The 22806-nt window shown below is 34.6% G+C and overlaps 1 protein-coding gene across 1 annotated transcript; it reads left to right on the top strand.

The window, feature by feature from the left end:
• Positions 1-9557: 9557 nt before the first annotated feature.
• Positions 9558-11246, top strand: LOC143548478 (putative RING-H2 finger protein ATL21A). Its single transcript, XM_077039636.1, has 2 exons — positions 9558-10236; positions 10805-11246. The coding sequence occupies exons 1-2, from the start codon at positions 9558-9560 to the stop codon at positions 11233-11235; spliced, it is 1110 nt and encodes a 369-aa protein (XP_076895751.1). The 3' UTR covers positions 11236-11246.
• The last annotated feature ends 11560 nt before the right edge of the window (positions 11247-22806 follow it).

The raw sequence follows: 22806 nt of genomic DNA, 5'->3' as shown, positions 1-22806 counted from the left end.
GGTTGGTTCCACTTCTGGAAGTTGACTTGTTGAGTTAGGAACCTAACCCAAGTGGTCTTGCATTTGTTGGATTTTTCATTTAACGGGAATTTCAAATAAAATTCTGTTGCGCATGAATTTGACTGTTATGAGCTTGCTGTAATGTTTTGATCATTATGAGAAATCTATGTGGAATAAAAATAAAATAAAATATGTTCTGGAAACCTAACACATGAATTCTTTTGTGATGATTTTTGGTAAATTAATTGAGATGCTATGATCGGTGGAATAGTACAATCTTTCAAGTAGAATTTCTGTCTCGGTGAAACTAGCTGCTGAATTTTGTGAAAATGCATGAAACATGATAATTGCTAGTTAATTGTTATGTTTTGACCAAATTGCCCCTGCGGGGAATACTTGCTAAATAGTTGTCGTGTTTTGACCAAATTGCCCTTGCGGGGAATAATTGCTAGTTAATTGTTATGTGTGACCAAATTGCCCTTACCGGGAGTAATTGCTAGTGATGTACATTATTAATACATGACACGTAAATAATTGCTCACACATGTAATGTATCACAAATGTACTTGTTAAAGTCACACACGATTCACAAACGAAACACGAAACATATTGTGTGCATAGGTATTATGTGCCGAGTCTAGAGACTCGATAATAGTTCCGACACTTAGAAAAATCTCTTTGTTGTTTTAGAACGCTAGAGAGAGTTTTTCTGTGACGCGCATCCTTTGGTGATTTAATTTGGGAATTCTTCGCAAACAGTGAGTTTCACTTACCCCTTTAAACTGTTTTAAACGCTTTTCACTTGGGGGAGATAACATACTCCGAAAAACGCATTTAAGATTTTGTTAGTAAATTATATATCACTTGTAAAGGCTAAGTGGCAAACGAAACATTTGAAGTCCTACACATCGAACCGGTTAATATTTGGAATAGCGAGTCACTGTTGAGTAGTACTACTGGGTTTGACAAACCCCACCCAACGCTAAACTCGACTGGAGGTCGAGCGGGTGTAATTTTGGCTAACACGTACCATGGTCTGGATGACCTGGTGACAAGGCACTTGATAAACAGTCAGCTTCGGTGTCGAACACTTAGTAATACTTGTTGTATAGGCTAGCTACCTATCGATATATAATTGATTTAACACTATCTGGTAACGCAAAACGCTGAACGCAAAACGCTAAACGCTTTATTTTATATAAACTTGTGAACTCACCAACCTCGTGTTGACACTTTTAGTATGTTATTCTCAGGTAGTCGAGGCGGGCGCGCGGTATAGGATCATGCATGGTTTTTGAACATTCTGATATGCAAACATGTTTTTAACGATTATTACTTGGGTTTTTAAGTCGTCCTGCGTGACGTAACTTTGGTCTTTTGGTTTTTACGCTTCCGCACTTATTTTCATTTAAACGTTTTTATGGTTTGATTATAACTAATGATTCCGATCCTGTTAGTTCACACCCTCTGACGGTAAAACTCCGTTAGTGGATTTTGAGGGTGTGACAGATTGCCATTTGAAGCGTTGCTTCGGTTATTAGAAGTTCTATGTTATGATATTTTCATTAAAAGTTTAAATTGTTTCCAAAACAATGATGTTTTGGTTTTCCTTAATTTCGGGACGAAATTCCCTAAAGTAGGGGAGACTGTAACAATTCGGATTTTCTAAACACGTATTCGTATGCGTTTAACCCAACCCGAAACATTTTAGATCTTTATTATTAATAAAAAATAAAATAATTTTAAATATTTAAGTTTCTAATATTCACTTTAGGCCCCCGTACTTTATATAATGTTTAATTCCTACTTATATTATCAAAAGTTCATTAAAATGATCAAAGACCAAACTATAAGGACGAAATTTGTAAAAACTGAAATTCCCTCTTATTTGGCCAGAGTACCACGTGGTGGGATGGTCTTCCCCCACCACGCGGCGCCTTGGGGTGTCTGCACAGATCGTTTAACTTATTTTCTTTCCTAGTTCGTTTTTAGCATGTAAATTGCTTATTTTACGCATAAATCAAGTGAATTAAGGTCCAAGAAAAGGATATTAACTAAAATACAAGTCCATACCCTTAGATTACTGATCAAGCACGAAATCTTTTGGTTTATTTTGTAGATATTCTCATTAAAACCGTATCTTGTTACTTAAACGAGTAAAATCTTCCAAATATGGATCGTTTTTGTAATCTCTATATAAACAAGCTTCATTCATCTACCATAAACCTTCACATAAACCCTAAGAATCATTCCCAGCCATCATTAGCCTCTGCCCATCTTGTATCCTCTTGGTTTTTGCTTATTCGTTGAAGACTAGAGATTGTTCGTTTGACTTTGCATGCGTACGGACCTTTGACTCATTGTTTCTATTGATCCTTTCACTTTCCGGGTAAGTTGTAAACATAGGAATCGTTCATATATCTTCCATATTCAATAACCTTCAATCAATTTCGGTGGTTGAAGGGTGTTGACTGGTCAATTCGTTTAAAACTCGTTAAAGAGCAAATCAGTCAACAAGTTTGACTTAACGTTTTCTCATACTTCTGGTTGAATTCAATGTTCGGTCCAGAAGAATTTTATTCTCATAACGTAATTTTAAGGCTACTGACCAAAACCCGACTTTCGACTCGTTGTTCGGATTCTGGTCAGTACCAACTCGCTTAAATCTTAAAACAAACATAACTTGAGTTCTAATCGTCCGTTTGGAGTGATTCCAGCGGAAAAGAGTTCGTTTTTATTTATATTATCATATACTAAGGTCTTAGATTCTGAATTTTTATATCGTTTGACATGTAGTGGACGACTCGCTTATTCCTTAGCTTGCTTATTCGTATTTATATTCATTTGTCGTTAATCTAAGGTGAGTTTATCATTCCCCTATTTTACCAACTTTTCTAAATGTTTTGGGGACATATGCATACCTATCCGTATTTCATACTATATATATATCAAACAAATGCATACGTGTAATTGTGAGTGACTTAATCAAATATACGTGTCACATGCTTACTTGTGTTAATATTCATTCATTCGTATATTGTGTTAATATTCATTCATTCGTATATTCATAGGGGTCTATCATACTCCCATGTATTGGGTGGTCATGCTATTGACCAACGCCCAATTCGCTTGGCAATGGTCTACATACTTGTTTATGGTTTTATTATATTTACCGCTTTTATCACGTTATGCTTATTTATATTGTAATGAAAAATTGGTGAAATTCTCACTCAACTTTATGTTGACAAACTCTGTTTTCTACGCAAATGCAAGTTGATTGTATTAAAGATTGACGTTTTGACGACAAGACCTTAGGATATAATCAAGATAATCATTATTTGAGTTTATATTCATGTATTTAAATTGTTTGTTGTAATTGAATAATGTGTGTATACTTTGAATAAAATAATTAATTAGATATTGTCACTTATATTCATGATAGTATCTTCGAGCTGTGAACAATTGGATCACGCCCCGACATTTCCGGCTTAGGTTGGGGTGTTACATTTTAAGCTTAAAATTTAAACCCGAAGTTGCAGGTTATATTAGGTAAAAGTAATAATGGTTTTAGTACTTAAAATACAGAACGAAGAATTGATTAGACAATGACCCAATTGAACTGGATTGGAACAGAAGTATAAAACCTAACACATACATAAACTCACATTCGGTTAAAATTAAGCAAATACACCTCCATAAAATCGCAAATCAGTTCGATACTTCCAGATCCTTCAAATGAAACAAAGACCTGATTAGACATTTACGCAATTGATTTAGCACACGGAAGAAGAAATTAGAAAATAGATGTATTGGCTTCATGTGAATCCAAGCGAGGTGAATCGAATGTTGGATTAATATGATGGAGGATGATGTGGGTTGCCTGCAATTAATGGAGTGGTAAGTCGCCGGATTTCTTTGCTTCTGGCATGTAAACAATCAGAGAGTAGCCTCGGGTTACCATTCTATTGAAAGAAATTAAAGCTGGTCAGATAAAACATATTGATCCGAAAAAAAACATGTTGGGTCAGGTGATAAGCCAAAAGGGATCCAGAAGAAAACCATTTTTAAACGGTTGGAAAATGGCGAGGGGGCTGAGAGAGCGACAAGTGACAAAAGGAGGTATTCTTTTATTAGGGAGACGGGACACCTCATGGCAAGCTTTGAACCCATATGGTAACATCGCCGCCACCTATGTGGGTATGTATGCTTCAAACCAATGTGGTAAACCTTTGCCACTTAACCAACCTATGTTTATTGGTGTTCACTTTAATTTAAATATAAAAAACAAAAAAGTTCTAAGGTACTAGTACGTGGGTGATGCAAGTGATTTGTTTGGTTTGTGGGTACTTAAGGGTATAAATGAGTTGGTAGTGTCGGATTAGCCAGTGCATGGGTAGTAACAATAAGTGTCCCATCCCCTCTTAGAGTAGTAGATTAACACCCAAAAGTAGGGGTGCTCATTGAATCGAATAACGAATTTTCAAGTTAAATCGAATCGAATAATCCGAATAATTGTTTTCTTTGCTGGTATTCGTATTGGATTAAAAGTTGAACTATTCGACTCGTATTCGTATTATATGCCCAATTCGAAATTCGATTCGAGTTCGTATTTGAAACTCGAATTCGAATCGAATTCAATTTCAATTCGAATAAATACAATCTAATTCAAGTTTAACTATGCCAAAATTTGAAAACCATAATCATAATTGCAAAAGAAACATATAAATTTAAAGTAGCTACAATACCACATGTTAGTAAATTCAAAACTAAACAAATAGTATAAAATTCAAAATATTCAAAACGAGAAGTAAATAACACCCGTATTAGTATAGGCTAAAAGACAATAATATGGCATATTGGGTTTAATAATTTGTAATGGACATTTATTATTTATAGATTTGACACAAATAAAAAAATAATTATATACATATATGTACATATAATTTGAGAGAAAACAAGATCTAAACATGAGGTTAGAGGAGTGGCGAGCAGCTTTAGAAAATAAAGGTTTAAGGATTAGTCGCTCAAAGACCGAGTATCTCCATTGTAACTTTGGTGGGAGAATCAATGATGAGGAGATCTAGATCACCATCGAAGACCAAGTGGTTCTGCGGGTAACTAAGTTCAAATATCTAGGATCGTTTGTCCAGAGTGACGGGGAAATAGATAGTGACGTGGCCCACCGTGTCCAAGTTGGATGGAGTAAATGGAGGGCAGCTACAGGATTTTTGTGCGACAAGAGATTCCCAAATAGGCTAAAGGGTAAATTTTATAGGGTCGCGGTTAGACAGGCAATGTTATATGGAACAGACTGCTGGGCCATCAAGAAGTCACATGCGCGTAAGCTAGAGGTAGCAGAAATGAGAGTGCTAAGGTGGATGTGTGGGCACACACGATTGGACCGAATAAGAAATGATGTTTTTCGAGAGAGATTAGGGGTTGCTAACATTTCAGATAAGATAAGAGAAGGGAGATTGAGATGGTTTAGACATGTGAAGAGAAGAGAGACGACAGATCCTGTCCGATCTATAGAAACTATTAGTATAGAGGGGAGGAGGTATAGAAGACGTCCCAAATTAACTTGGGCTGAGAGGATTAAGCATGATTTGCTAGATTTGCACCTCTCCGAGGACATGGTTGAGGATAGGGATTCTTGGAGACGTAGGATTAAGGCTAAGGAGTTTTAGGAGAAATGTAGAGTTTTGATTATAATTCTTTCATAAGGGGTGTTTCTTTACCTTATTTCGAGTGAAAAATGATATATTACTATAATACCCTATCCTAAAATTAGTATTTATAACACATATTTAGTATTCATTACTAATATCACTATTATTACTGATCTATTTCCATATTTAGTACAACTATTATTACTATAACACATATTTAGTATTTATTACTAATATCACTATTATTAATGTAACACATATTTAGTATTGATCTATTCATTATAATATCACTATTATTGATCTATTCGTTACTAATATCACTATTATCACTATAACACATATTTAGTATTCACTACTAATATAACTGTTATTATTGGTCCCATGCATATGGTTTTCGAGTCGGGGGTCTCTCTGGAAGCAACCTCTCTATCCTTTGGGATGGAGGTACGATTTGCCTACATCCCACCCTCCCCAGACCCTACTTTTACAGCTTTACTATTTGTGGGATTTATACTGGGTATGGTTGTTGTTGTATATATAATTTGAATTCGAATTTCGAATTGAATCGAATAATAAATCATAAATTCATATTCGATTAGTATTCGATTAATATACTCGAATACGAATCAAATCTCTAGGTCCCGAAACCGGATCTGACAACGAACGGTTTTGTTCTTGATAGGTGCTCGAGACGAGTGCGGTATAAACAAATGATCGAACAAATATATAAAGATAATATTGAACGACTCCGTAACTAGTAACAAAAGATTCATAACATAAAACGAACCAATCCCACCCAATGTGAGCTCCCCTTGGGTGGTTGTTTACACAATACAAAACACACATATAAATAAAGACAACAAGTCTCTATTTATAGCTAAACAAAAAACATTCTAGAAGCATTCTCCCGTTGAAGTTAAACGCATGTACCGAAGCTCTCGTCTCGTGTCCAGATTTCTCGCCCATTTTAATTATTAACTTGACCGTAAATATATAACGAGTTTCGTACTTTGATATCACAAGTCACATTTTTGCCCTTACAATCACCCCCTTGACTTGTGTTCTCAAAACATCGTCGAACCGTGTCTTGCATTTTCGCAAATCATCCAGATAACCGAAGCTTCTTCAATCACCCCCTCAAGGTATGATCCACCTAATTCATTCATGAAGAAATTTTCGCTTCTTTATCCATCTCGGATCTTAAGCAATATAGGTTCAGAAGAGCTTGACGAAATACCGCGGACAACGATAAATGGCAAAGCCTATTATTTCAGTGAATGAAATTATTTAAGTAACTCACCCCTAATAAATAAGTATCCTAGATACTCGTATCCCACATTTTCAGGTTGAGAGCTTAAACAATTTAATTCCCTATTAAATCCAAGTTGTTCAAAAATTATCACCTTAATAAATAAGCATCTCGGATGCTCGTAGCCCACGTTTTCAAGATCCAATTCTCGAACGCCTTGAAAATAACATATAAATAATATGCTTTGAACACGGTCCAATAATAACAAAACCCGAACAAATTTGACTTACTTCAGTTTGGTCAACACGAAACATAAACGACTTACTCAGCCAAAAAAAATATCTTGCAAGTATGCGGCTCGGTTCACTATTTCTTATTGTTTTGTATGAGCAGGACCAATTTAAAATTTAATTCTAGTAGCCCAAATTGTAAAGCAGTGGGCTGGACTATTTCTTTATTTGCTTAGGAAGCCCACACATAAGGTCAAAAACAAAAACCCAGCTTTAAGCATTTGATTACCCAGCAGCTAGGGCACAAACAAAACACAAACAGAACAAAAACATATGAATGCAGCCATCATCACCAATTGCCACCGGTGACCAGAAAACTCGTCGGAGTTCCGTTGGTCACCGGAAATCCGATAGCCGGAAAACACTCCGGAGATACAACCGCCGCTGGCCACGTCCATCATCTCTCATTCAAGACTTCATCAATAGCTCGTCACTGCCAAACCGACCGTTTAAACCTCGCCACCATTGAGTTCATCCACCTGCGACTCGTTGGAGTATAACCCAACCACATAACCTTCGTAGCCCTTCTCATTGCCGCCGCCGTATTTCATCATTTCGAACACCACAAATCCGCCGCCGCCGTTAACCAACATCACCGGCTCCACCCTATACCATCGTCTCTCAATAGACGATACACCGAAAAGGGATGTGGCCGTCAAAACCCTAGCCGGAAAGTCGATCCACCAGCACAGCCACCACCAACATACGGCCGAAAAACCGCCGTGTTCACCAACAACCGCCGGCAACTATCACCCTCCTGCTCTTGTCACCATCACCGCTGCCATGGCCACCTCTACCATGGCGCCCTATTACCAAGGCCACCCCCTATCACCACAACCACCGCCTCTGTTCTTCTTGTTTAACTTCTAAATCTCAAGAAAAACCATAAACGAAACTTTAAAGTGGTGGTGAATCTAGATCTGTGAACAATACGAACTTCAAACACCTTTATTTTCTCGGATCTTCAAACTTTTTTTCCAAACTTCTAACTTTATTTTCAAAACTTCAACGGAGTTAACGTCTCGGTTCGGGTAATAGCGGAAATAGAACCCGAATATCAAGAACAAAGTTGAATCAGTTGATTCAAACCCGCTCTGATACCAATTGTAGGTCCTTAAATCGAATCCGACAACGAACGGTTTTGTTCTTGATAAGTGCTCGAGACGGGTGCGGTATAAACAAACGATCGAACAAATATATAAAGATAATATTGAACGACTCCGTAACCGGTAACAAAAGATTCATAACATAAAACGAACCGATCCCACCCAAGGTGAGCTCATCTTGGGTGGTTGTTTACACAATACAAAACACACACATAAATAAAGATAATAAGTCCCTATTTATAGCTAATTAACAAAAAACATTCTAGAAGCATTCTCCCGTTGAAGGTAAACGCGTGCACCGAAGCTCTCGTCTTGTGTCCGGATTTCTCGCTCACTTTAATTATTAACTTGACCGTAAATATATAACGGGTTTTGTACTTTGATATCACAAGTCACATTTTTGGCCTTATAGAATCGAATTCGAATTTTTTAAAATCGAATTCGTATCTTAATAATCGAATTTCGAATGTTTCGAATGCGAATCGAAATCTGAACACCCCTATCCAAAAGACATGTTATGATCTTATAATAATAATAACTATGCCTAGTAAAAATTTCAAAATTGTAACATGTATACAACAAATTATGTATCCTAAGGGAAAAAGAAATTGTTTACAGCTCTAGAAAAAACATGTAATGAGCGTATGTGATGTGTCATTTAGTAAAAGATCTTTTTAACATATTGACAGTGCCAACTGGTAGACTTATCAACTAACATATATATGCCACTAGCATCTAAATAGCATTGTTATGACCTAACATGACTTTAAGGCCTAGTTGATGGACTAATCATCTAACATGTACTATAACGACCTAACATGACTTGTTAGAAAGTAAAACGACACATTAGCACAAAAGTCGAAGTAATTAACTTCTTATCACCTAACGTGGCTTGTTATAATTTAAAGTCTCTATCGATGAACTTGTTAATTAACCTACACTATTAACACCTAAACTTATCGCTATAAACTGATGTGACTTGTTAAACTATAATTACAGTATGATGGTGGTTGTGTTAGATGCTTGCTCCAGTTTAAGGTGGCTAGAGCATTAAGTTGCAGTGATCCTAAAATAAATATGAAACTGGCGCAATCAGATGGTGAAAATATCGTTGACTTTAATGTTTTATAAATATTAAATAACAAATTACTGGTTGCTTGCAAACAACATATGGTGACCAAAAAGATTTGACTTATGAATTATGTTAATATTAATGATGTTCATAGTAGAATCTTTCATATCCATGGAGGCCTACAAAGTTCTCTTTTGTCTCTTCTTCGTTCCTCTTCAGTCTTCAGCAACATCAAATGATTGCTCAACTTCCTACTGTGGCATAAGCTTCATTCAAGTCAAGTTCCCTTTCCTTTTAGAAGACCAGCAACCTGAAAACTGCGGTTTTCTTGGTTTTGATCTGCGTTGTGCTTTCCCAAGCACGCTGCGTATCAACCTCCCGAGCTCTGGTGAGTTTTCGGTCAGGAGTATCGACTACATTTCTCAAACTATCCGAATTTATGACCCCTTTAATTGCCTTCCCGCAAGACTTTTAACATTTGACCTCTCGAATTCGCCTTTCTCGGCTTCTTACTTCCAAAACTTCACTCTTTTGAGTTGTCCAAGTGATGTAAACTTGTCTGGTTTTGAAACCATTGGATGCCTTAGTAATTCTTCGTTTTCTGTTGTTGCTACTGACTCAAAGACGTTTGTCGCATCGATGACAAGTAACCAGACGGGTTGTTTGATCACCAAGAATTTACTGGTGCCGGTAGATCGACCGTATGATGATGGATTTACATCACAGCTTGATAAGGATCTAACTCTAACATGGAGTACACCTGATTGTAAGAAGTGTGAAGCAGTTGGTAGTTCATGTGGTTATGCAAATAACAACACAAAGATAACTACATGTTTCTCAAGCTTCCCCGGTAAGAACACTATACAATTCTGTCCAGTTAGATCGGAAACTGGTTACATAACCTTTACGGTTGAATCTATTTAAACTATTTTCGTCTGAATCTAGTGATGGATCTAGATGAATGCGGACATCCTATTATATGCTCATGTATCATATAAAACGTAGAAAAAGAAAATTTACACTAATTTTGTACTTCGTCATAAATGTCATATCCCGGGCACCCCTTAATACACCTTAGATCCGCCTGTCTGAACCGGTAGAACCAAAGACTTTTATACGTTGTTAGCTTTCAGAATCCCATTTATTTATTTATCTATATTTATTTATTTACTAGGGCGTAATATCCTAAATAAATTAATTTGACCACATTTTGTTTAGATTAGTTATATGTTCACCTTTAAGTTTATAAGCATTTATCATTCATGTTATATAACCGGTGCAACCAATTGACCAATATTCAGACAACTAATTTAATAGTCTAGTTATAAAAAAAATTGAATGCTTGGTCATAGATAATAAGAACACTTTTAGTACTTTCAAAATAGATATCTTAAAACAATTATATATCCGATTTATAGGTGCTCCAGAACCTCCCGGCATATTCAGAATTATAGCTTTTGCCATAGCTATACCAGCCATGACAGCCTCTATTGTGATCGCATGTTTCATGTGCACCAAAGGTAGGCGGAACGAACTCACGACCAGGAGAACCACCATTACCGCTGTGGCCCCAGAAGACACGATTGTACCACCAAACATCGTCGGTCTTGACCAAGAGACAATCGAGTCATACCCGAAAGTTGTTTTGGGTGAAAGCAAGCGGCTCCCGGGACATGAGGATGCTACTTGTCCTATATGCTTAGCCGAGTACCATGTGAAAGAGACAGTGAGGTGTATACCTGAGTGTTGGCATTGCTTCCATGCGGAGTGTATTGACGAGTGGCTTAAGATGAACGGTACTTGTCCGGTTTGTAGGAATTCGCCTTCTCCTGTTCATGTCGAATCGTAGCATGTATGTTTATCATTGTTGTTCTTGATTTTGTTAAGGAATGATGTATATATATACCTTATACTTTTGTTGTAAATATCACACATTAAAATTGTAATGTATGTAAGTTTAATTGAGATATAAGATTCATTCAGAATGATGTGGTTGACTAATACAAAGTCGGAAGGAGGGCAGGTAAAACATTGTGATCAAAGACGTAGAGGTTTGGCTAGATCAAAAGTCAGCTCTATTTCACTTTGTACGAATACTTTTCTCTAACGTGTACAATATGTTATATTGGTTTTATTATATAGGTGTACTATAAAAAATGAAATCAAATTGGCACAATTTCATATGAAAGGATCAAGAGAAAACTCTTATTTAGAGAGAAAACTAAGAAACTCCTAGCTATAGGGTTATATTTGTAAATTGCTCAAATAGAGAGAAAAAAAACATCACTTCCCTGCTCGACATCCTCTTCAGCCTCCCTATACAACAATCTCTATACAAACCTCCTTTCTATAGAAATTAACACTTGCAGATCACAAATCATGACTACTTGATTGTTCCGAACTCTAATCACTGATTAATTCGGTCGTTTAACCCGTCAATTGCAGGTATTTCAAATCGAAATTCTTTTATTTAGTCAACAATTGATTCATAATTTGCTCATTTTATGTATTACTTTGATAGTTTAATCGATGAATCATGAGTTACGACATTATTAGTACATAAATGATTGATAATTATCAGTTATACCAGAAATTAGGAAAGCAGAGTGATTATTTTGACCTAATTGCTGGATTGGGTTTTACGTGGTTTAATATATGTATTACATACGTGTAGTACGCGTATTACGTATGTGTATTAATACATGGACTGCATATATGGATTAGAAAAATGGACAAGCTATGTGATACAAAATACCCAGTATTACACATGTGTACTATCTACTTATTTGCAATAGATGTATAATATATGCAGTTTATTGACTATTCAAACATTGTATTATGCAGTTTTGGAGTTGACTTATGATCATACTACTGATATGTGGTATGTTGGTTGTTATTTGAGCTTTATACGTGTAAAATTTTGTTCCCGGTACAAAAAGTAACCATTACCATCATCCCTTTAGCCGAAGTATTGCACAATATCGCAAATTCTACAATCAAGTAACGAGCGTACATATAAATCGGGTGTTGAAGCAAGCATATTAACCTGATGACAAGACCACGAAATAGGCATGCTCGATTGTTAACGAGGACTACTTTTGTATAAATATTTGTACTAGAAATATACATTGGTTATGAATTCTATTTTCTTTTTCCAACATGTTTTCTTTTTGTTGGTTACTTTAATGTATGATATTCGTCACCTGGATGTAAACTAAACACCTATTGTTTATACGCAATAAAGTAGTATTACATATTTATAATACAATGGTACTGCATATATGTATTATAGTAGTACTATGTGTATGAAATACAGTTAATACAAGCATATTAACACCTATTGTTTATACGAAATAGTGTTACAAAATTATACACATAATGGAAACATGGTAATACTGCATATATGTAGTATGCTTAAACAAATCTTGCATTAACATTATCATCACAATTTTTGTATGTAGTACATATATGCATTACCAATAAATAGAGGTGGTTGCTCTAACATTGTTTGGTTCAAACATATTACACATATGTTGTATAACTAAACATGTACAATTACACTAACAATACTACTTTCAGCACATCAGCCCTGCATATATGTGTTGCGTATACGTAATACATCACTATTGCATATATAATGTATCAGCATTACATATATACATACTACATAAACGTTGCATCTATTAATACATTTTAGTCATAACGTCAGTACAAATTTCATACATCAATTAACACTACCACATAATTATACCATAACATTTATATTAAAATTCCATCACACACTCTAACAACTGATACACAAATCCTATCATAAACAAGATAAACGCACTAAAAACAAGCCCTTTTAACGGGTGCCATTGTTGGATCTTCCATTATGTTTTTTCTTGCATTTTTGGTGTTAAAGAAGACAGACACTGCAAAAAACTAAACTAGAAAAAAATAAGATTACAATTAATGGCTTTGGGAGTCCCGGGACATTTCCCTGAGGACGCTCATCAACAAAAAAAAATCATAAAAAAACCGAACTTGACCAACCTAAACACCACTAACTTAAACAAATTTGACAACTTGCCCCAAATCCAAACAAACATCAAGCCTAAACAAACAATCAAAACCGTAACAAAAACTAAAGAAGGAAACCAACCCACAACATTTATAACAAACCAATACACAAACAAAATGATAATAACCAGACACCAGAACTTGAAATCTTCATGTTGTAGCAGCAAAACATATTCTTTAATACGTCATTTAGCTGCAAATCAAGCAAATGCCAACACAATCCATCTGCAACATCCAATTATCATGCTTCATATCCAACACTTTTGATAAAAATCTTATAAGGATACCAAAACTAATCAGTTTTCTAGGCTTCAAGCAGAACCAAGGGCTATTTTTGCCTGCTAACAATTGAAGCAATTATTACCATTGGGACTTAAACAAACGTAACATCACTCCCAGTAAAAAGAGCTTAACAAAGAGAAACAGCAATCTTTCAACACATAAATCATTACTCAAATCAGAATTTTATGTACTCATGTCATAATTTTGTGCACCCGTGTCAAAAATTTGTGCATATTAGTCAGACTTTTACACACAACCCAACAAGAAATCCAACTGTAAATCTTAATAACAGTCGTCCACCTCATATCAAATCCACATCATACCTCCATAGGACCCAAGCAGCGATCCAGCTAGCTGTAATATCAATTTTGCTGTAGCTATTACAATCACAGGCTGCAATCCAAACAATTATACTACTCACAGCCCATAGTAACCAGTCTTTATATATACCTATTGTTACACCAACACCAAGTAAACTCATTCCAAATACAGCCTACAACAGAATTACATGTGACCATAAAAAGCCCATAGTAGCAATGCATAAATGTAATACAACATATGTCATATGCATGTGATATTTTAGCACTGCATATATGTAATACAAGATAGTTCATATACATGTAATATCTTATAGCTACATATATGTATTACAACATAGAACATTCATATGCATGTAACATCTGATAACTGCATATATGTAATACAACTTATAACAATGCATATATGTAAATAACATAACTCATTTGCATATAATAGCTAATTAATGCATATACGTAAATAAGTATATAACATGTATTGCGTATATGCATTACAACATACATATAATATGTATTGCATATATGTATTATTCGATTAAACATTAGAAAAAAAACAAAAACACGAACTATTGAAGGCAATTTTAGTGTAATACGCATACTCTAGTACTACATTCAACACTACATATACGCACTATAACTAACATATGCAGTAAATTGTCATTTATATACAATAAAAATGAAATGCATCAGAACTACTCTGCATATACGCACAGTACATCAACACCGCATATATGTAATCGTGATAATATATGCATGTAATGTGGTCAAAACTTATATAGAGCATACCATTTAAGGTTGTGTCATCTTCGTCCTCATCTTCTAGTCGAACTCGTATTCCTCATCTGTTCATGTTATCTCTTTCACTTTATGTGGCCATTTTGACCTCTTTCTATTCTTTGTGACCTGACATACATGTAATGTTATTTATACGAATGCATGTAATCACAATAATATATACATAATTTTCAATAATATCTCTAAACTAAACAATAAAAACTGTTATGTCCATTAGCATATCCTAAATCGACCTCATTTTCATTGTCCAATACCCTACCCTGTTTCATTTTTTTGTTTCCTTTTTTGGCCCCTTGTTTTCATGTCTATACCATATATGTAAGTTCGTTAAATAAACATATAATTATGTTTGTACACATATGCAATAAAAATACTGCATATGTGCATTATTAAAATGGGTTACTTTTACCCTACGCAAGTGCACGTAACTAATTCAAATAAAACAATAACAAGACAGTGAGTTAAAACTAAGCGATAAACGCAATACTGATGCGTTAGATTTATGCAATACATACACGATGTATTTTAAAACATATGCTTAGTTGTATATGTAGCATATGTTTATGTTATGTTCCGTATATGTAGCATTGAAAGTAGTAATTTTAATATAAGTGTATATGCTTAGTTGTATTACATATGTGTAATATGTTTGAACCAAATAATGTTGATGTATCCTTGTATATTTTACTACATATTTTTAGTTACAGTGCATAGTCTGTATATTATTAGTTATACTGCATACATGTGGTATTTATATTGCATATGCGTAGTGTTATTACCCGTGCATCAACATTGTTATTACCAAAACGTGTTCAATTAAACATTTCATCAAACAGTTGGAGGGCATACCGAATCAAACGATAATTATGCCTATAATGATCAGTTGCACACAAAAATTGAACAACCATATATGCAATATAACTAAAACAAGTTCATTTACGCATACGTATTATAACTAAACGCATATAATTACATTAATATTACTACGTTTAGCACTACACATGTGTAGTATAATTAAAAATATGCAGTGAAATACATCATTTATGTACTACATATGTGTAATATTTGACTGATAACCACAATATATAAGTTGATATCAACATACGCATTGTTATTGACTTTCTTATGTAATTACTACGTTATATTATTCTTCAATTGAAGGAAAAAAAAATAAAAATTGGGACTATTGGTGTGATTCCCGTGTAATACGCCCAATCGAATAATAGAATGTGTGAAATCAACTATTGCAATCACTTACCTGATGGAGTTCTTAGTCTATGTGCTTGATTTCACAATCAATTTGCTTGATTGTGCAGCCAAATCGACGATCTGCATATGAAACCCTAGATTGAAAGAAAGAGGCGAACGACGAGGGCCAGGAGAGCAAGAATTGAGAGGAAACAGGTGATAATAATGGGACGATTTTACCCTTCTCATTAAAAACCCTCTTTCCTTTCTTTTTTTTCCATTTTTTTTATTTTTATCTATTGATCAAGTAAAATCAATGGTTTTAATGGAGTTTTCTAGTTTTCTTTATAAAATGAGTTTTCTCTTGATCCCACCCCTATATATATATATATATATATATATATATATATATATATATATATATAAGTAACTAGTTTGAGACCCGTGTATTACATGAGAATTCATAAGAATTTTAATATTTAAACATCAAACAAAATACAATAAACAACACAATTATCATATATTGATAATATAATTATAATTTACATTAAAATTACAGGAATTACTAAACATTACACAAATAATTTACAAAAAACAAAAAAAATTCCTTGTACACCGCATTTATGATGTAGTGATCAATAACCTTGTTTATCAAGAATGAATATCTTTAGTCAATGTCTGCTTGTAACTCTTGATAAGACAACGTATAGTTGTCCATGTGAGAACACTGGTTCTTTCAAGTACAAAGCAACCCTAGATTATGATTAACCTTGGATTTTGTTTATAGTTATCGCGAAACACCGTACATCTTTCCAAATAATCAAAGAATTTGGATTTTCAGGTATTTAAGCATGGTAAATGATTTGACCAGATTAAAAAAATTGTGATTACAGCTTTTCCATATTAAAACCATTGATTTCTTCCCTAAAATATATTTACCTAAAATAATCTATTAATTTATATTTTGTTGAATAATTAAAATAATCTCTTATTGCTTAGCAGGTCAAACGAGGAGAAAATCGACCAAAGTGAGTTTTAAATGCATACTCAAAAAGTAATTTACCGTGATAATTGTATTAATATAGCTTCGCCATCATATTAAGCACATTATAATTCCTTTTGAAAAATTTTACAAAAAAATGCTCCAAGGTTAGAAAAAAGATGTACCAACTTCAGATAAATCCAAACGAGATGAATCGAATGTTGGATGAATATGGAGGAGGATGATATGGGCCACGATATATGGAGTGGTATGTCGCCGGATTTCTTTGCTTTTGGCATGTAAACAACTAGAGAGTAACCCAAGGTTACCATTATATTTAAAGAAAAATAAAGCGGGTAAGAGAAAACATATAGATCCGAAAAAACATGTTAGGTCAGGTAATAAGCTAAAAGGAATCCAGAAAAAAACCACATTTTGTAAATGAGTTGGAAAAGAGTGAGGGAGGCTAAGAGAATGACAAGTGGCAAAAGAATGTATTCTTTTATTAGAGTAATAGACTAGCGTTTAAAACTTAAATACTATGCCAAGTATCATACGGAGAGTCCAATGTGGCTGCAGCGCCTAGCTAGAACACAGCAACATCTCTTCTCGCTCCCCACAACATCTCGGACCATTGATTGTAGACCTTGCATTAACGAATAACGAACACAGGGTTTGGAAAAAAAATTAGAGATTGTAAAGCAGCCCATAATCATTTGGTGGGTGATTACTTTTCGTAAATGTTGTATGCATTGACAGACTGTTTAGGCAAAGATTCCGAATGAGCAAACAGCTAATTGCACGTATAGCTGACGACCTGGAGAGAGAGAGAGAGAGAGAGAGAGAGAGAGGCGGTGTTGTTCATATCAACATGGGATGCGAGAACTAGAAGAGGTTTTAAACCTTTATAAAAGCGCACATTTGTGCTTCTTCAAACAGCATATAGTACTTATAGATGAGTATTTGAATGAGAAATCTTCACGAGAAAGTACTTATAGACTTATAGTTGTGTTAGAGGTTTATGCTGAACAACAAGAAGTGTTTGCGTAAACCGGCGAGGAGTGACATCCAACAATTGTATGGGGCGCATGAATGCTCTGCCAGAATGCGACTCTGTGCATTGGGAGTGGTCAAATTGTCCTAATGCATGGCGAGATCAATGTATACCCAACGATAATGTTAGAAGCCTTGGTGCCACATGATTTATGGATTTCGCATGCATTCTTTGGTGTTGTCGGTTCCAATAACAACATCAATGTTCTTGATCAGTTGCCGCGTTTAAATGGCATCATGAATGTAATAGCACCGGAAAAATTAATATTAGAAGTTAGAGAAGTAGAATAAAAACATGGTATTATCTTCTTCTGGAATAGATCCGAAGTATTTTGTAATTGTCTAACAGTTCACATGCTAGAAGATTAAAATGAAAAAAGTGTTCACATTAGCACAAGAAGTGATATAGAGGGCGGTCTATGTTTTAATATGTACAGTGTGATATTAATCATTTAATTATTTTAAAATAGTTTACTTTGTGTATAGTTTGAATGGTAGGTATATGGAGCTAAACAGAGCTTAATGAAAGCTATTGTGATGATACCCAAGAGTTAAAACGAAGATGAAAGAAGCCAATAGATATGGAGGAAAAATGAACCGTAAGTTGCAATGTCAGGGCCTCAATTTGTAGTACTGTCTGGTAAGAAGGGCCGCAAGCCGGTGCACAGGACGAGCAGTTTTGGAAGGAAAGGCCTCAATTTGCAGTCCCTTGGCCGCAACTTGCAGAATAGTTCGTAAAAAGATGCAAAAATTGGATTTTTACCCCATATATAAACCTAACATTTTGGGTTACGAAGGACAACTTCTGCCAGCCTATTTCACCAACCCATGGTCAATTTTTAAGTTTTCAATCACTCATGGCGCCTATTTCTTCATAGTTATCTCAATTCCGTCAACCATTGAAGATTCCACAATGATCATGAGCTGATAATTCTCCCTTGTAAACCATCTATGGGAGTAGGGTTTGTGTTCGTAGTTGGAGTTCAATTGATTTAATACTTTACTCTATATATGGATTTGGTTAATCATTCGATTAGTTGAATCTCTATGTTTGTTTGGGTTGATTAAACAGTTTTTCGCATTTTAGTACTTGTTAATTTCATCAGTTGATTGGTTTGAATCATCACATGTAGGATTAAGTTCTTATCATTAGTGATTTTTTTACCGATAACTATTGAATTGATCATATGATCATATTCATAAAACCAAAAACTGATAATTAAATAGACTGAAATTCAGTTATACCAATTGTTCGGATTAGGTTTTCATAATCAGCCGGACCAAATATTTAGTCTTTGTTTCAACGAGGACACCTGATATACGTCAGATGGATCATTATGCCAAGTCCACCTATCTAGCATATTAGAAATATAAGTCTGATGCAACAATGAAAGATAGGCGGTTAACTCATCAGATTCTTGCAAGGACAAAAAGGGGTTTATCCATCTCCACACAATGTTTTCCCCAATTCTAAAAAAGAAAAAAACAAACTAATAAGACAAGAATTGTCCCTTTCATTTGAAAAGAGGTTTGGAAACAGGATCTTAAGATGTTCCTAAGTGATCATGGGTCGATCTAAAAGTGAGTATTATCTTTCCGACCTCCACTTTGATGAGACTAGGAAGTTTCAAATTAGAGAAGGCGAGATGATTTTCCAAACTTGCAATAAATTTCCAGATACCAAGTTGATTATTCACATGAGGAACAATAGGCCATGATCTATTGACATAATGCATCAACATTATCACCTCTCTCCATAACGCGTTCGGTTCTCTTTTGAATCTACACCACCATTTCGTGAGAAGGGCAATGCCCAAACTTCCCCTCTCTTTTGGCACTATTTAAAGTGATAATATATATATATATATATATACACATACTAGTATTTGTGCCCGCGCGTTGCGGCAGGGACGCAATGAAGATGCGGTCAGTATGAGTTTAGTTTGCGGTGTGGGGGTGATGCAATGACAGTTCAGTCAGTAACTGTCCAGGAGTTGTGACAGGGGCATGCGGGCTTTTGATCGTGGCTAATTAGACTCATGGGCCGTTTAAGTGACCAAATGATTTTATATAGTTGAATAAGAAACGAAACTATTGTGATTAAAATTGAATCTAACAAGTTAACTATAAACAAGTCATAACTCTATGGCGTTATAAAACGTGTGAGTTAGATCAGGTGTCGCAACTGATGTTAGATTAAATTTCGTTATGTACTATCATGCAAGTCATTGTTGGTTTTAAACATTTATTCCGTCCATAAAAAAATAGACATAGTAGTTTAAATATTGCGCCGTATAAGTGTGTGTAATATGTTAATTTCATTTATTATTGGCCCATACGTCAACTATATATGATTTAGTCAGTAGCATAACTGAACAAAAAAATGCATACGACAAGTAATAATAACATGTTATCTTAAAGACGTGTTTTTGCGTTTTGAAATTCACCCGAGTGGAGGTGTAATGGTTGGCTCGTACCAACAACATGAAAAGCTAGGAATCTGAACTATATTGACAGCAGAAAGCACCACACATGCGCATTTTAGTTCTAATATTCTTCGCTTCAGACATGCTCGGATCAAATGTGACTGTGATAACTTTGTAGACCTCAAAGTGTTCACTACATAATAAGACATTAATGTATAAATTAAGAATTTTTGTGAGAATTTATTTGCAGTTGAAGTGACATGAAATACGTATGATATAGATATGTATAGGAATGGAGGCTTACTTTGTTTAAGATGAATCGCTGCGTAAATGACTAGTTATTGTAGCATTTGTATTATTTTCGGTTGGTAAAAGGTTGGTTCTTTATGGTACCGAAATTTGGTATTGCCAAATTTGTAGTCGTTGTGATCTACTACGATACAATAATAACTAAGGTTTAACAATTATAAATTTTTACTCACTATGTAGCGGCGGTACATTTTCTCCATTCATAAGATTTAGCAAGATCACAAGGGCGACAATCCATTCTACTCATAGTTATAATTCAATTAATAAGCAAGAAACTATTAAAACTTGGTATTACAATCACATGAACTCCATTAAGACATAATATTCATCAACATTAAACAAGGAAAAAACTTATCATTTAAAAACAATGATATATAAATTTCATGTGCAGAGCCTTCAACACCATATGCTACATCAAGAGAATCGGTCTTCATTATCTGGTCGAACAACTCTTAATAGTAAATATATGAATGTGACACCAACAACTCTAATAATAAATATATTAGATTGCTTTGGACCTACCAAACGGGAAGTAACTTATGTACTAAGGGAGGCAGGACTGCTTGCGTTTCCAGATACCTCTCCAGCCACCTCCCACTTCCATATTATATCCATTATTTTTAACTTTGTATTAAAGAAATAAATTGAGCTGAAATTAAAAAGAAGTCATTTATAATGGAAAGTGTATTTAACAAATTTACTTATAAGCTAGACATTGACTCATGAAAACCTATAAGCTAGTTTGTGTTTAGGACTCCTTAAGTATACATAGGAATATTAGAAATGAATGATAGTATTTGCATACACACAAACATACATTATTGTATGATACAACTGTTTTAGTACTTCAGATAAATATTAAAAACAACTTAGATGTTCATTGAAAAATGTAGCATCTCATTTAGATAACAAAGTAACAAGCACATTAAAGTATTTTTTTAATAGAAAAAAATGAATTTACTGCTAATGAAAATCATAAATACAATACAACATACCAGATCTTCAACTTCTGATATCCCTGATGTGTCATGTAAACTAGCTCAATTTTGATTATATTATCAACTTAACTTTTCCCCCCTGGTCCAGTAACTTGACACCTAGATGTTGAGCCTTTTGTTTTTTATTTTCACTATTCAAAACAATACTGTCAACAAGCCTCTCTATAATAAAGACCAGTTCGGCAACCTCAGCAGGTTTCTTCTATTCGTCACCTAAAAAATTTATTATAACTCGTTCAAGCCCAATTAACAACTCAAAACAACTCCTTCACTTTTTCAAACTGTTTATGTTCATTGATTGCTTCTTCTATCCCCCCCCCCCCCCCCCCCCTTTAATGTTCAATTGCATATTAATGGGAATTACATATTATTGGGTTGTTCATAACAGAAAATTGATTTAATGGACCCTTGATTACAAAATGATGTAGGAAGGTAACATTCAATTGGTCAGCTTGACTCCTTGTAACAGCCGGCTTGATTGAAGCCTTCAATTTAGCAATTGTCACAAAAACCTTTACCTGAACAAAAAGAAATACATACCAAGAGGATATAAGAATATAACATTACATATTTTATCATTTTTAAAAAAAACAGTAAGGTTATGTTATTTTCGAAATAGAAAAAAAAGTTTCAAGGTATGTGAATCATACATATATCATGAGTATTGATCCTTTATAAATTGGCTAGTATGTAGCTTTAAGCAAAGTACTCGTTAAGTATGAGAATGAAACAGTTAAACAAAACAAAATAAAACCAACTCAGATGTAGATCTGCAGATGATCATAGGCAGAGGCTCAGATACGCCATTGCCACTGTCAACAAAGCATACGGCTCAGAGCCGTGATGGCTACAACTGAGGTTGCTATGACGAGTAGCTGACCATCATAATTGCCGAATTAAATAAATAAAGAAACCGAATGTTGATACGCCACGATTAGCCACATACACAATACCAAAGCAAAAACCACAAACGATAACTTCTAATAAATAAAGAAACCGAATGTTGTC

Source organism: Bidens hawaiensis, unplaced genomic scaffold (genome assembly GCF_021521415.1).
Source record: "Bidens hawaiensis isolate Kalapana, Puna unplaced genomic scaffold, B.hawaiensis_p1.1 tig00015187_1, whole genome shotgun sequence".
Lineage (NCBI taxonomy): Eukaryota > Viridiplantae > Streptophyta > Magnoliopsida > Asterales > Asteraceae > Bidens > Bidens hawaiensis.
Note: the sequence above shows the minus strand (reverse complement) of the source record. Positions and strands in the feature narration are given on the sequence as shown.

Bases quoted from the DNA above. Each gene is read 5' to 3' on its own strand.
- LOC143548478 (XM_077039636.1), top strand. From the start codon at position 9,558: ATGGAGGCCTACAAAGTTCTCTTTTGTCTCTTCTTCGTTCCTCTTCAG. The intron at 10,237-10,804 runs GTAAGAACACTA...TCCGATTTATAG, and splicing joins ATGTTTCTCAAGCTTCCCCG to GTGCTCCAGAACCTCCCGGC.